The sequence below is a fragment of the Clytia hemisphaerica genome, unplaced genomic scaffold (assembly GCF_902728285.1).
Source record: "Clytia hemisphaerica strain Z4C2 unplaced genomic scaffold, Clytia hemisphaerica genome assembly, whole genome shotgun sequence".
Taxonomy (NCBI): domain Eukaryota; kingdom Metazoa; phylum Cnidaria; class Hydrozoa; order Leptothecata; family Clytiidae; genus Clytia; species Clytia hemisphaerica.
Window position 1 is genome coordinate 559,198 of NW_027103794.1, and position 16,200 is coordinate 575,397.

General features: G+C 33.9%; 1 protein-coding gene across 1 annotated transcript in view; it reads left to right on the forward strand.

The window, feature by feature from the left end:
* Positions 1 to 15,810, forward strand: part of LOC136806301 (uncharacterized) — a 32,398-nt gene extending 16,588 nt beyond the window's left edge. Inside the window, exons 2-8 of the mRNA XM_067062857.1 lie at positions 8,539 to 8,877; positions 12,168 to 12,365; positions 12,685 to 12,764; positions 13,478 to 13,649; positions 14,030 to 14,203; positions 14,372 to 14,474; positions 14,958 to 15,810. Coding sequence (XP_066918958.1) covers positions 8,602 to 8,877; positions 12,168 to 12,365; positions 12,685 to 12,764; positions 13,478 to 13,649; positions 14,030 to 14,203; positions 14,372 to 14,474; positions 14,958 to 15,598 — 1,644 coding nt within the window. The 5' untranslated portion in view covers positions 8,539 to 8,601 and the 3' untranslated portion in view covers positions 15,599 to 15,810. The remainder of the gene's footprint in view (positions 1 to 8,538; positions 8,878 to 12,167; positions 12,366 to 12,684; positions 12,765 to 13,477; positions 13,650 to 14,029; positions 14,204 to 14,371; positions 14,475 to 14,957) is intronic.
* Positions 15,811 to 16,200: the final 390 nt, after the last annotated feature.

Genomic DNA, 16,200 nt, shown 5'->3' on the forward strand with positions numbered 1-16,200 from the left:
CTTATTTATGGTAAGTGGTAAACTAGTCATCAAACTAAGATTCTGGAGTACACTCCTCTTTGGTAATACATAGTGAATTTGACATAACGATATACTTTGAAGGAAGAAACTTTCGCGATTTTTTGGCCTAATAGCGATTCTGCGAGAAATGCCGAAGGTCAACATTCGCTAATATTAATTCTCGCGAAATATAGTTGAATGGGCCATGATTCGCGAAAGTAATTTCCCAAAATTTCGCGATTTTTACGCCTCGCGTAAGTTTCTTGTTTTAAAGGATTCTGTCCCGAGCGAGATCATTTTTCGATAACCTAATCAAGCTTTGTAGAATCTTTCTTTTCTTCAAGCTGCTTTTGTTTTCAGTACAAATGCTAGCTAAAACTGTACATATCATTTTGATAAATTTCACCAATTTCACATCGTTGATTTTATAGGGAAAGATATTGAAATAAAACTACTTTTAACGTTTGCTTGAACATAATATTGGGACAATACTCCAGAGTGTGGTCTGTAAAAATCCTTATATTCTGTCCAAAGTTGAGATCTTCTTGCTACAAGACAGTAGGGTAGAATGATGAAATTTTAAGTTCTACTGCACGTTTTTTATAAGAAAATCCAAAATTTTCGAAGCCTTTTATGGATACTCTTAATTCTCTTACTGTGGTTTTACACGTTTTTTTTTATAAGAACAAACTATATAAGAACATAAGGCTTCGAGGCCCAAAAATTTAAGAACATTCTAAGAAAATTCTAAGGCTTTGGAGACTTAAAACATGCATTTTCTTAAGAAATTACATCAAAATGCTCAAAAAATGCTGAAAATAAGAACATTTTAAGAACATTTTTAGGCTTCAAATCCAAAAAACTAAGAACATCCGAAGGCTTCGAAAATTTTTGATGTTCTTATAAAAAAAAAACGTGTAAGCCTAACATTTTTGTTAAAATCGGGTGTTTAGAGTCTTCAAAGCCTTAAAATATTCTTAACTGGTTCTAAATATTTTGGCCATCCAAGCCTTATGTATGTTCTTATATAGTTTGTTCTTATAAAAACGTGTGCTTGGTTACATTCTGGTAATCTTTAATCAGCCTTTATAATCTCTTGCCGACCGAAAACCACTTTATTTTTATGAATAACATCAAACTTTTGACACGCCCTTTTGGAAGCATATTTTTACCTCCGATAGTTTAGTATGATGCTGTACAAAGTTTAAAGGGACCCAGATCCTTAGAAGCGGGATACAAAGAAGCTTTGGAAGAAAAATAGGGTGAAGTGAGTTTCTTGAAATTCATTTCATTGAAATTCAGCTTAAAAATAGAACCTCGTGTTTTGAGGAAAAATTGTTCTTATTTAAAATAATACACATGTTCTTTTATAAGAACATCTAAAACTTTTGAAGCCTTCGGATGTTCTTAACTTTTTAGGTTTAAGAATAAAAAATGTTCTCGAAATGTTACTATTTTCTCCATTTTGTGACCATTTCTACCCATTTTCCTAAAAAAATTCGAGTTTTCAAGTCCGTAAAGCCTTTAAATGTTCTTAACTTATTCTTAGGATTTTGGCCGTCGAAGCCTTATGTTCTTATATAGTTTGCTCTTATAAAAAAACGTGTACTTTGGAAAACCGCGAACCATTTCAGATGGTATTATTTTAGAATAAATAATGAAGGATAAGTATAACGGTATTAGCAATGGTATTGTTTTGAATTTTTCACCGGCTTGCCTTTTTCCCCTTTTTCACATTTGCCTTTTGTTATTTTTATTGTTGGGGGCTTTTTCAAGTCTGTAACTCTAGTTTAAAAAAAGGATTGAAATCTATGTTTTTGTGTCAGAGACTTATTCAAGGTGTGTTTCTTTTTTTTCTGTTGAAATGAAACTTCGTGAAACTTTCATCTTCTTGATGTGACTTGTGCTAGATAAAATTACATTTTTATTTCATTCGACATATCAACATGGATACAAAAGATGACAGTGTATCGTCGTAACTTTGTGTTTATCACAGTAAAAATGACCAACGCCCAAAAAGTGTTTAACTTTTTTAAAAAACTTTTAAAATGCGTATATCAAGACACCTTTAAAATGGATACTGTAAGCTACTTACAGCCAAAGCTGTAAATATTTTTCTTGTTATTTTGGTCGTTTTCTTCTATTTACAGCTTGTTCTACCCAGGGCTGACAATTTCTTTTCTGTGCGTGATACTGTATTGGAGTAAAAAAAGTACGCATGCGCTGTCTTCCAACTTTTGAATGTAAATCGCTTTAGATAGACGAAACATCGAAAAGAAACATCAAAACATTATTCATGATATATGTATCTTGTCTTCTGACATTACATCACGGACCCATGCCAATCACTGATTGGTTGCATCTGACGTGAAGTCAGCAAATACACCACTTTCAACCAATCAGCTGTTGGGTCCGTGGAAGACATTGCAATTCGCTGTCATCGAGTCAAAAGGTCCAATCTCAAAATTAGTGTCTGAGAAAACTAAGAATTGTTCTGTTTGGCTAACCTTAAATTGGACCCCCCTCGCCACGAAGAAAGGGCCAATCTCAAAATTTAAGGTTAGTCAAACAGAACAATTTTTAGTTTTCTCAGACACTAATTTTGAGATGGGGCCTTTGTATTTGTGCATATCATGAATGAAAAAGATGACAGCCTCGATATCCAGGCTAGTGTTATGGTTTTGTATGGAGCTGAGTGTTTCATTTATAGTTTGTATATATGACTCACTGTAATTGACGGTCTACCGAAGATCGTGAATGTCAGATCGAAACCACTTTACCCATAACATAATTTAAAGCGTCAAATCTTATTATCTTGTTAAAAAATAATTTTGATTGATCACGTAGACTGCGCTGTCTTTTAAAAATTAAGTCATTGTCAATTACGTTAGATGTTTCACATTGCAGGAGTTTTAGTCTTGTATTTGAAAATTGCCACAAAGTGTTTATTGTTACAGTCGACTCCATTTTCAAGTAACAGAGGATCAACTTTGAATTAGAGAAAGATTCTTTTTCGTTTTAGGATTGCGTACAAGAAAATTCTTCTTTTAAAATTTTAGCTTTTACAGACTTCGGCATTAAGGCAGTTTACATATTTTTTGTATGGCTCTCTGCTGGTTATTTCAAATACAAAAGGCATGATTATGATATACAAAAAGAATTTTTGATCATTTGCTGCTTTATCATGATCAGCTCTTCTTCTTCTTCTTTCTAAATGTGATGAAGAAAATCTTTATTTTTTGTGTTTGGGTGGACATGGTGATGTTAATGGTTCTTGATTCCAATCTAATTTAGACAACTTTCAAGCTAAGCGGGCCCATCTTTTAGTACAAATTACAGAGAAATTGGAATAATAGTAGACGATGCTATCGTCCGTATAATATATTATTATGATATAACATAATTTGTATATTATAGAACGTAATATGTTTCGCGGCGGATAGAGTCTGTGTTTACGGACGATATCAATTTGGCGCTTTTCTTGATTTTATCTTTGCCCTTACCGACCTTGGAGAAGGGTCGGTGAATTTTGCGGAAAATCCCTGCAGATTTATAGACGAACTTGGTAGAGAAAATCAAAACAACACAAAATCGAAGGGAAGGATGCAAGTAGGAAGTGAACTTTATCCAAAAAATGCTTGTTTTCTTTGAGCATGATGGTTCTGGGTCTGGTGAAGAAGAACGTTCTTGTAGGATAATTTGGAGGCTGAAGATAAGACCTTACATAAACGCATTCATCTTTAGCTTTTATGACAATATTAGTTAGAAGGGATTGTTTTCCTCAAGGCCCACAAACAAATTCTAACTTTGATTTTTTGGAAATTTTATTCAACTTGATGCCTGACACCCTGAAGTAGCATCTAAAGCAGTGGCGTTGTGGGGAAATTTTTCTGGAGGGGCCAAAGTCAATTTTTTTTAAATGGCGCCCCCTTCAATTTTCCAAAGTGGTGCCCCCACCCACCTTTACTAATTCATTTGCCTAGACATAATGAGGAAGGAAATATTTAGTGGAGAAGAGTAGATATATCTTTGATGAATGGAAAAGCAGGCCCCACCATGGTTGGGGCCGACTAGAAAAATTTTAAAAATCGACTGTCAAGACGCCCTAAATCACTAAATAAAAATAGACAAATTTGACCAAATTTGACTTGCTAGAGTGAAAAGAGACTTAAAGAAACAATGTGAAATGCGAGCGAAGCGAGCGAAAAAATTGATGTTCTATAATTTCAATATTGTTGTCAGCAAATTGGTCTTAGGGCGCAGTTAGATTTTGTTTTAATAATGCTATATTGTACACAAAAAAACTTATAAATTAGCAAGATTGCAAAGAAGTTACCAATTAAACTGTATTGCGAGCGAAGCGAGCGAAAAAAAATTGCAAGTATTTTAGAATTATCTATGTAAATTATCTCAGTAAAGTTGGTCCTGGGCGCAATTTAAGGCGCATAAAGTATGATTTTTAAGATTGGGGCGTTTAAAAAAATTTCTTTTGGCGCCCCTTGCTCTTCGGCGCCCCTTCAAAAAAGCTCCGCTGGGGGGGCCATGGCCCCCCCGGCCCCCCCTGCCACAACGCCACTGTCTAAAGGTAAGGTTGATATTCACTGGATTTCGTAGTTTCTTTTATGGTAGCAGGAATCAGTGTCAGTTGAGACTGAAATATTGACTTTTTCCAGTTCTGTCAAGTAATGATTTTGTGGGCGCGAAAAATCTTCAATCTCTGTAAAGTTTTTTCTAAGATAGTCTAAATTTTAACAGATTTTACTTCCTGTTTATTTTTTTGTTGGGCTTGATTGAGTTTGATGTTTAGCTATCTTTTTATATTTTTTGATAGTCAATTTTTCAGCTTGGCACTTGAGTGAAAGTAGTGGTACCAGCAATATTTTAAAAACCATGGTTATCTAGCATATTTCAACCAATGCATTTATACAAAATTCAATCAACACCCTTCACGATATCAGACCGACACCTTCCACCGTGTCTAAACAAGACTTTCTGCGATATCTAAACAACATTTTCCACGGTGGGCTGATCAACACTTTACATTATGACTGAAGGAAACCCTCCACGATATCTGAACAAAACTTTCCACAACATCTGAACAACGACACCTTCTATGATACAAGAGCAGTACTCAAGCATCTTCAAATATCTGAACAAAAAGTTTCTTTTTGACTATAATTTTAGCAAGCAGCTGGTTCGTTCAAAAACAGCTTTTCTAAGCCTTCAGAAGTATATGTAAAATTTGAACCAAAATTTTTTTAGGACACATTTCTAGAAAAATCGTATCGAAAAGAATCTTTTTTCACTTCAAATTTCCACATTCTTCTGGGGAAATTCAAAATTATATCGGCTACCCAATCAGAATATACACAGAATGCAAGATATAAAAGTTTCTCCTGGACCGTAGGGTAGGGTCAAAGGTGAAAACCTGCAATCTTTTAATAAATTTACGGTGAAATTTCAGCTAATCACCATGTCATTATTGAAAGATTAACAGTTTTTCACCGCCAATTCATCTAAAAGGTCAAGGTAATTTTTTTTGATTTTTTCCTATATACCGTGAAGTCTGGTAACTTGCATAGCCATCAAATGACTGACCAATCAAAGCAGCAAAATTTCAAAAACAAATGAACTACGCAGCTCCGCTCGCACCTCTACTCTACAATTTTTTATTTTGATTTAACTTTGTATTTTAATGACCAGCCAGGTCACTCATTTAAGGGTTATGCATGTTAGCCTCCACTGATGTATAAAGTTACCCCGATCTCACGGTAGTTTACAAATTTCATCTAAAATTTTACAACCATATCCTGCGAAAACACAAATTTTGTTTGAATTTTGTAAAAAACTAAAAATTTATCATAATTCCTGAACCAATGATCAAAACTACTTTAGATTTGAAATATAGGGTCACTGTGATGATTGAAATGTATTTGTAAGGAAAAATTCCCCAAAAAATCTGTGGTTCAAATTTTCAATTTTAGACCTGAGGCCGAGAAGGCGTTTTTGACTGAACCAGATGTTTTGCAAAAAATACCTAGTCAAAATAAAACCACGTTTTAAATTTCTTTACTCAAATATCCTTTTAAATCATCCAAGTGACAATTCCATAAAATCCCACGTAAAAACGAATTGATTTATTCAAAATTTTAAAAAAGATAACCAAAAATATGAAAGAAATTTCATACATTGATTTTGGCATGACAAATCTGCCCTTGAAAAATTCCTTTCAATTTTTTTTTTAAAGAGTGAGAATTTTTGCATGGTATATGGATTGTGTCTGAGGCTTTCTTTTTTACTTTCTTTATAAAAAAAACAAAATTTAAAATATTCAATATGATTCAATTATATGATAATTGTAAATAATACCTTTTATATACATTAAATGCCCATATTGAATACAGAAGGGCAAAATAGCAACTATTAACATACAGACATATATAGCAGTTCATAAGGAGATAAATAAACAAAAGTCTTTCTTAATGGCCATCTTGCTAGGAATGGTTGCTTTTTTGTCCACAATTCAAGTTGGTGTCAACATCATTGGAAAGGTTTATATACACCTTTCTAAAAATAAAAAGTTTTAGCACCTACTTGTATAATTTTTCACTAATTTGAAACTACCAAGATTGTTTTGAAACTTTCATATTTTTAATAGCTATCGAAATTATATCAGTATATGACAACTTGGCACAGGAAAAAAATTAATAAAATTCACCTTGACTTTTTAGTGAATTCACTGTGAAAAGCTGCAATTTGACAATTCACAGTGAAATTTCACCTTTTCATCTTGAATTATTAATTGCGGCTTTTCACCGTGAATTCACTAAAAAGTCATGCAATGATTTATATTGAGTTTTTCCTGTGTTGGACTTGGTTTTGGTAGACTACAAGGTGGGACCAATTTGATTTGTTGTTTTACAGGCACACCACGACCGAACCTAAAATATACCTAAAGCTTGCGGTCTGTAAAAAAACGACAAATTATATTGGCTTGCCTAAACTATATCTGTAGACAAAAAATCAAAACCAACAATTATGCCTTTTATGAAAATTAAAAAAAATTCATAAAGAAAAATAATGCATTAATTTGTAAAAAAGCTGTTTGCGATTTGAAAAATACCACTCTTCATAAAATTTTCCTAGAGCAATTAGACAAAGCATATACCACATACACTGTAGATAAACCTGATAGATGAGTCTTTCAAAATAAAAATAAAAGAGAAAAATGCTTTACCTCTTTTTCTCTCTTTAATAGCTTTCTTGAAAAAAATATGATATATACTTGCTTGAATCTGAGTTCTGCTTGTTAAAAATAAATTCAAAACAAACCATTTACATAAAACACCTTGTTGCAAAGAAGTTACAAAATAAAGTACTAACTAATAGGAGGCTACACTCAAAAAATGCTAAAGAATTGCACAAATAATTTCCACACCTACAGATTAACTTTCTGTCGCTATGTTTTGGAATCATTTTCCAGTCGGGTCCATCTGTATTAGCAGCAAGAATTGGTGGCGGCAATTACCGGCCAGACCCGACTGTTTGTTTACATTTGTTCGAACCGGGCCGGCCGATCACACCGCTAACCAAAATCCAAAATTTCCGCTTTTCTACCGAATTGATATAGTCTAAGACAACAGCTACTCCCGTAAAAAATTCCCGTCTTCACGTTTGTTCCTCTTAGATGAAACTCGTCTTAGACTATAACATAGTCTAGAATAATAGAGGTTCGATTTAGAGAGAGTTTATTGTAACAATAAAAGGAACACGAAACACGAAAGATACGACTTTGGCTCTTTAGAAGCTTCAAACTTGCTCATGTCCACCCTGGATATTTCTAATAATAATAACAATAAGTCTAGTAATATTACTAAGCGGGTTGATTCATCTCCTACATTTTACATAACAAGTTATAATGATGTAATTTCAAAAATAATGTACAAAGGATACAGTGTCTTCCTTACTAAATATAGTCTTGAAGAAGCCCCATGTGACGTCAATTTTCGTTAGTGGTATGTTACTTAGCTACTTTAGTATAATACCTGTTCCAATATCGTGAGGTATCGTGTATTCTATTAATTCCTAATTATTGATTAAGAATGACGTCGGACGATTTTGGTAATTCAATTGTATTTATAAAGAGATTTCAATTTTTAGATCTTCTTTCTGCGTGATGAGCTCTACAAGCTGTTTCGGTTGTTACGGGTTCGAATTTGTCTTACAAGTTCTAACCAGATTCGTTTTTAGCTTCAATAAAAAAGCTAGGTCTGATACAAGCTCTTTACTGCTATTCATTTGACAACTGTTTGAGTCAGTTCAAGCCTCTGAAACGATTGAAAGATTGTTTACACCGGGTGGTCTTCCATTTTACTTATAAGCTTTTCAATTTGAAGTTAAAAAGTTATATTCTCAACATATTGGTACATAATTATAAATTTATGTTTTTATGGACATTTGAGTGAACTAGAGTACTAATTTTTTTGTCAGTATAATCTACCAGACTGAATTAAAATTTTTCCTTACTTTCTTTTCCAGGAACAAAAGGAAATAAAAGGTGGAAGCTAAAGAGGTTGGGTCCTTCAATGTTGACACATAGCCATGAAGACAGTCACATTTTTACTCCTACTCACTTCTGAATTAACTTTCCACATCGAGGCGCTCACAAAACCGATTCCGCCAAGCAACCCTATAAAGATTAGTTCTGGTAACACTGTATTCAATAGTAGACACATTCTGAAGAAGAACCAACGAGCTAAATTGGAATTTGTTTCGAGAACAACCGGTGGAAGTGAAGGTTATAGACGTGTTTATGATGCATCAGCAAATCTCTTAATTCCCTGTTCACATTTCAAGACTGATGGGCAAATCGTTAAGGTAAGTCACTATTTACATTAACAATGAAAATGTTTTGTTGAATTGACTTTTTTTAGCTGATACTGTCCCGGTAAAGCTAGGTACCCCGGAAAATATGGGTATGGGGAAGAGTGCTGCTTTAGTTGCATGAAGAGTGCTTTTGTTACATGAAGAGCGGTTATTTTTTAGACCTTATTGGTCTACAAGGGTAGCGAAGTAATCCTCTGAATAAATACACAATTTCCCAATCCTGCTCAAATCAAGACTTCCAAAGAATGCTATACTTTCGCTTGAAGTATCCTAGGAATGTTTTATACATAAAGTATATTCAGGGACGAATTTCTGAAAAAAGATAAAGAAATCTATAATGAAACTAGACAATCTATCTAGAGACAAAACGGTCATCCATGAAAAGCTGGAAGGTTTATTAATACAATAGATATTAAATGACTGTCTCACTTTCAAAACTTCTTTATTTTTAAATCTTTCTTCTAATACTCAATCTGCTACAGATTAAAATTTCGCAACACGTATTCGAAAATCTACCGGATATCGGGTTTAATCGTATCGGTTTAATTCATTTTTAAAACGGATTTCGGACTTTTCTGAAGAAATTCTTATGATACCGTCACCTTGAATAACTCTATCACACACGTTGGTGTGATGATAACATTCTATCAAAATTTGGTCTTAAAGATAGAGATTTTTATAAGTACCGTAAAAGATCTGCACATTTTATATAAGAACTAACTTGAAAATAACATCAGACTACGATCGCCAAAATATTAAGAGAAAGTTAAAAACATTTCAAGGCTTTGTGGACTCCAGAATATTTACCCGATTTTTTAAGAAAATACACAATAACATCTCAAAATAGTGAAAGTTAGAGCATTTTAAAGTTAAAAATTTGATATGCTGAATAGTGGTATTTGTTAGCTGAACGAGGTCATGTTTTAAACCCGGATTTTAGTAAGACAAGTCTATTTCTTAAAATAGTCATCTGTATTCATTACTATTGCGATTTTTCAGCCTCTGCATTACAAAGTGGGGAAAATTGTAACTCCAAGCTGTAAATTATTTTCCAAATTTTGATACTTGCTGTTATTTACAGCTTGGTCTACTTACATGCTTTTAAATCTGGGATCGGCAGTTTTTTAGCTTCGTGTAATTTTTGAATTAGCAAAGTACGCATGCACTGCCTTCTGATAGTGGAAAGCAAATCGATTCAGGAAGACCAAGCGGTAAACCAGAAATATGAAAACATAAAAAATATTTACAGCCGGGTTATCTCGGCTATGTTTACCCCGATGAGGTATGTCATGAAAAAATGACCTAAAAATGAAAGGAAAGCAGTCTTTAAAAATAGTAACAAATTATGTATACATCATTCAGATTATTGATGACGAAAGAAATAGAAGAATTATAAATGCTTTTTACTACAGTGCGGTATTTTTGTTCAAAGGGGTTTCAATATTTTGAGAGAGAGAGAGGATCTGGTGCCGCTTCAACTAATTACACGTTTTTTTATAAGAACATCCAAAATGTTTTAATCATTAACTTCTTGGGTTTTAAGCCTAAAAATGTTCTTATTTTCTCCATTTCGTGACCATTTTTACCCATTTCCCTAAACATCAGATTCTGCAAAGCCTTAAAATGTTGTTCTTAAAAACTTGTTCTTATATAGCTTGTTCTTATATAGCTTGTTCTTATATAGCTTGTTCTTATATAAAGAACGTGTACTCGTAAACCAAAGGAAATTACTTGAGTGTGAGAGTGTGCGCGTTTCTGTTTTTTGTTTTGTTTTATTGTTGACTACTTATTGGCTTTTCCATTAACTTTACTGTGGCTTTTGACGCCCAGATTGCCACATGTCACCCACCGATTTGAAATAAAATCTGTATCACTCTCTAGAGCATATACAAGATAATTGAGAACACAAAGAAGTCTGGGAGCAATTAGGACTATAAGGCGGTTTGTTGACTAGGTTGACCCCGCCACTTCCAAGGACATCGTTGATAATAAGATGCTTTGCATCTAGGGATCTCCGATCTTGATGTCTATCTTTTGCGTGGAGCGTTGAATATTTTGTGCCAATGTAAGAACACAAGATCAGGATTGCCTTCAATCAAAATATTGATTATGTTATCTTATAATTATAATTTTAGACTTTTAATTATCTCGCTTTGCATATTTGACTCTCTCGAGCATAGACAAGATAATTAGGAAGACAAAGAAGTGCCGGAGCAATTTATCATACAAAAGGAGCGTCTAAATTACTTGAGATCTAATTAGTTTCCAAAATTATCGTTTGTTCATTCTTCTACATTTTTACAGCCAAATGTCGCGGTAAGCAAACGTCAATACATGTCAGTGTTTTGTTATTTTGCCAACAAAATCGATCGATCACTTATGAAAATCTCAATTTACAGAAAAATATTTAATTGTCGTGTATATGAGAATTGAAGTGACTTTTTTTACATCATTTTTTTTCGCACACACATGCTAATTTTTATACTCTCGATCAAAATTTTTAGCCCCTTTTAGCTCCCTAGTCTCCTTTATAAGAATCACCATGTTTCCAACTTACTCATTTTCTATCATAAGAACAATTCTATAAGAACAATAGAATTGATGAAGGAAGATAATTGTTCTTGACACGTTCAAAACACGTTAAAAACAAACTACCAGATTTCGATGGTCAAAATATTAAGAACATGCTTTAGGACATTAGATCATTTTAGGACTTTGCAGACTTTAAAACACAAATTTTCTAAGGGAAATTACACAAAATACTCACATTTAATATTTTTTTAGGCTTACAACTGAAAATTTTTGAGAATATCCTTAGGCTTCGAAAGGTTTGAAAGCGTGTAACGCTTTAAAGCTTTTCCTATTTTGGAAAGTGGAAAAATATCCTGTTGAAAACGAGGCAGAAAAATGGCTTTCAAAACAAGTTGACTAAATCGTACCAAAATTGACCCTTTTCTACCAGATATACTTTTTCAAAAAGCAAGTACTGCATTTTTGTAAAATGAAACATCATCTTTCTTATTACAAATTTTGCAATTGAAAACGCAAAATGACACTCTGTGGGCTCGTTAAGGAATAATTTTAAACCAAAAAACTAAGAAATGACTTTTTGAAAAATTACTTTTGTGGCTGAAACAAACATCTGGCTTTTTTTAAAGTGCAATACTAAATTTGATAGCTTTAATGCGTGTTTTAAAATAGCTCAGCCCAGAACAAAAATAAAAGAAATGATACCAACACTCGTATTTTTAACCGAAATCCACACCTTTTTTAATCGATAGATCCACGAAACGAGTATCTGTCAACAACCCTCACAAGTGATGAGTTTCCCTTACAAATGGATAGCTTACGTCAATCGCCGTCATTTACGTAACAATGGGCACGGCTGTCGCTCAACGTCGGCACTTATTCAACGGTTATTTAAGAGTGGTGCTCAGGCTGTCATCTTATCATCAAGTCTAATCATTCTAAACGGCGGGGTATGTATTTCAACTCTTATCAATTTGCTTATTGCCCGCAAATTAATTGGCAATTACGGAACCCGGTCGGAAGATGAATCAGCTTATCCAAAATGCTTCTTGTTGAAAAGGGCCAGGGTTTGAGAATCAGCTACCATCTATTTCGATTTATCAAAAAAGAGGTGTATATTAGTTATCTTTCCAAAATAAGAAAATAAAACATTGAACAGTAGCACCAAAATTTAAGGGAGTCGTGACTTGACTTTTTTTGGTGAAAAGAAGTGCTGTTATGTTTTGATTGATGATTTTCTTATTTTTTTTCGTGTTTATATCATTTCAGACAAAGGCTCTGCAAAAGTCAGGACCGGTCGTGATAGTTGATGGGGACGTCGCTGAAAGAATCGATCAAGTTCTAAAGATGTAAGAGAAATACTATCTTTACTCATGCAGTTTAGTAAAGTGCCATCAACACTCCAAACATGGCGATATATTTTACGAGGAAATAATCATGAGTCAGTGCCGTAGCAATTGGGGGGGGGGGGAAGTAGGGAAGCTATGTCCCCCCCCCCCAATAATTTTGTAAAGTTTTTCTTTTTTAATTTGTCATAATTGTCATAATATGTTGTTTTTTCTCGAAAGCATTTGTTTCGAGTGCATTTTCAAGCAATCTAGAGCTCAAATTTTCAAAATTCCCCCCCTCGGGCCTAACCATGGTTGGCCCTCGCGATGTCACTAAACTTCAGCCCCCCCCCCCCAATATGAGAATGCTTCCTACGGCACTGTGAGTGCTTAATAAATTGCAGGTTTCGAGATCAAACTGCAATACTTGGGCCCACTATAACTTTTTGTCCAAAAAGTGTTAAAAACATTCATCTCAAAAAATCAAAATCACCTCAATATCGATCACTTTATCACGACCATCCCTTTAAGAATGATCCTCCTTCGGATTACCGACTATCCTGCTTGTTACACCCCTTCTCGACCTTCCTTACTTCAATTAGCCGTGTCACATCAAATAGAATCGTAAAATAATTCTGTAAAACGGTCAGGTTAAGACTAATCGACATGCACTGTAATTTCGATAATCGTATCGTTAAAGATTTTCCGATAGTTTAATTTTTTTTTAATTTTAGTCAACAAAAGACGTTTGTACGTATCAAGTCACAACAACGTCAACCGTCACGTCAACGAGATACGGAGTCCGGCAACGTTGAAACGGAAGAAAAGAATGAATATCTTGACATGGGGATATTCATGTCTTTCTTTATTATCGTATCGCTCGTGTGTCTGGCCATGCTCATTAAGGTTGGTTGAAGTCTCGCTCCAAGGCTTTATCAGTTTTATTCTAGGGGTTTGGGTACAACTGTTAATTGTTGTTAAACTTGATGTCTGGCCATGCTTATCAAGGCACGTTAAAATTTCGCTCCCAGGCTTTCTCAGTTAAATTCCAGGGGTTTGGGTGGTCTCAATCATTGTTTAACTTGTGGCCCGGCCATGCTTATCAAGGCGCGTTGAAATCTCACAACCAGACTTCCTCAGTGCATGGAAAATCTGAAAAAACTTCACAATCGCAATTAGGTGATTTATCCTCTAAAAGAACACATTGATCAACTGGAATATTTTGATAAAAGTGCTTTATTGGACTAATCTAATCCTTGGACACATTGATTTTCTTTTCAAAACAGATCAAATGGAAGCAAACGTACCTGCGTAACACGCGAACCAAGATTGCCGTTGAAGCGTTACAAACCATGCAAATACGTCATTATGACGTCACTGCTAGATTACGTAATGATGACGTCAACAGCGAGACGTTTAATAATTGTGCTGTGTGTTTGGACGTGCTGGAAAATGGAAAGGTGAGAAGGGTCTTTACGTTGTTTTTTTTTGACGTTTTGTCTAGAACTAACATATTCCAAATGTACCGTTTAACTTCGAATAAACACTCCTCAATAAACGCCCAACTCTAAAGGAAAGAAAAAATATGGAACCAATAATGTGACATCTTTTTGTCTTTCATTTTTCAGGACATTCGAATCTTACCATGTCACCACGAGTTTCATGTCACGTGTATCGATAAATGGCTCATTTCTAATTACACATGTCCTCTCTGCATGCACAGCATTATCGGTAAGTACTTTTTCGCCCTTTTTACGCCCGCCCTACTTTAGCGCCCGCCCAATTTTTTTCCATTTTAGAAATTGGAAGTCCGGCTCTAATTTTAATTCCGGTCAAAAAATACTCGCAAATGTTGAAAATAATTACATTTTAGACTTAAAACTCAAAAAGTTAGGAGCATCCGAAGGTTTCGAAAATTTTAACGTGTATTAGGTTATTCAGGGTTTATTTGGTCATATTCAGAAATATGAACTTGCAATAAATCTTATCGGAGTTTTTGATTTTTCTAAAAAAGTGATGCATTGCGGGATTGTTTCGGGAGTGTTACAATAGAATGCCCTCGAGAAATTCCTAAGAGATTTCTATTGTAATACTCTCGAAACAATCCCACAATGCATCGCTTTTTTAGAAAAATCAAAAACTCCCTGATAAGATTTATTTAGAAAAATTGAGCAGAGAACGTTTTGACTGGAAATTTTTTGATCTTTTTTCCAGGGACACACAAATCAAAATCCAAACATCGTTCACGCAATCCATTCTGCAATCTTCATTTTGATAAATTCCGAAACAATTTATCAACTACAACACGTAACCCACAGCAACCAGAACAAGAAGAAGAAGAAGAAATAAGAAATACTCTTGAAAATACACAACATATTGAAGATAATTCATGGAACGTTCATAGACAAACAGATCAGCAAAGTAGACATAGTTCAAAAACGACAACATTAGTTCAGCATTACTCTAATCATAATGTTACTGGTTTACAAGATTCTAAAACGACTAGAGAGCAAAGAGTTCCTTTATTATTAAATTGTGGTGACACAGAGCACGCATGCGCTGTAAAAAGACAACATCATTATGGACACTATCGTTGTCCGTTCCACAAAAAGCACAGTACGGATGTATCTTACAAACAGCACAAAAAACAAGAAAACAAAAACCAAAGTTCGAACAATTTACAGACCAATGCTGACGCTTGTGAATTTTTAAGTAAATCATGTCATGATATCGAGGATGATGATGGTCCGCAAAATACACGCTTTTTAGATCATAAACAAAGGAGACATAGTTTTCCAATTGAGACTGTAGTTTTTATAGAGAATGAACAAAATTTACAGGCATCAAATTTGTGATGATAATTAGTTAATTGTGTACATAAATTATTTTCAAATTAATTTATTCATTTTTTTTCATACAACGATATATTTTTATGATGTTTTTCCTAATGATGATGATGATGATGATATGTAGATTTTTTTATTTATTCATCTTTTTTTAGTTTCTTTTCATATATTTATTGTTCTAAAGGTTTTTCGTTGTAAAAAACTACATACAAATTTCTTAATCCTACATCAACAATATGTTCCAAACAAAAAAGACTTACAAGTTTATTGGTTATTGTACCGTCGCTTTTTATAAGTTTACCGTTTCACAAACACAAGATTTTCCGTACCATTAGAAACAAACCATTTTCAATCTAATGCCGGTTATCCCGCTAAAAATAGCGGAAAATTCCAGAAAAGTGACAAGAATCGTAGTGCGGAAATTGATCCTGGGGTATTATGTAAGATGACCAGAGATGACTGGTATAACCGAGCACAAGTTCGAATATAAAGTCTATGATAGTTGATTTTTTTCTTTGTCATTTTCAATCTCCATTTTCAAATTTTTTTGAATCTTTTCTTTTTTTGATAATATTACACCCGGGATATAATACTTACTTTTACTTTAGGCA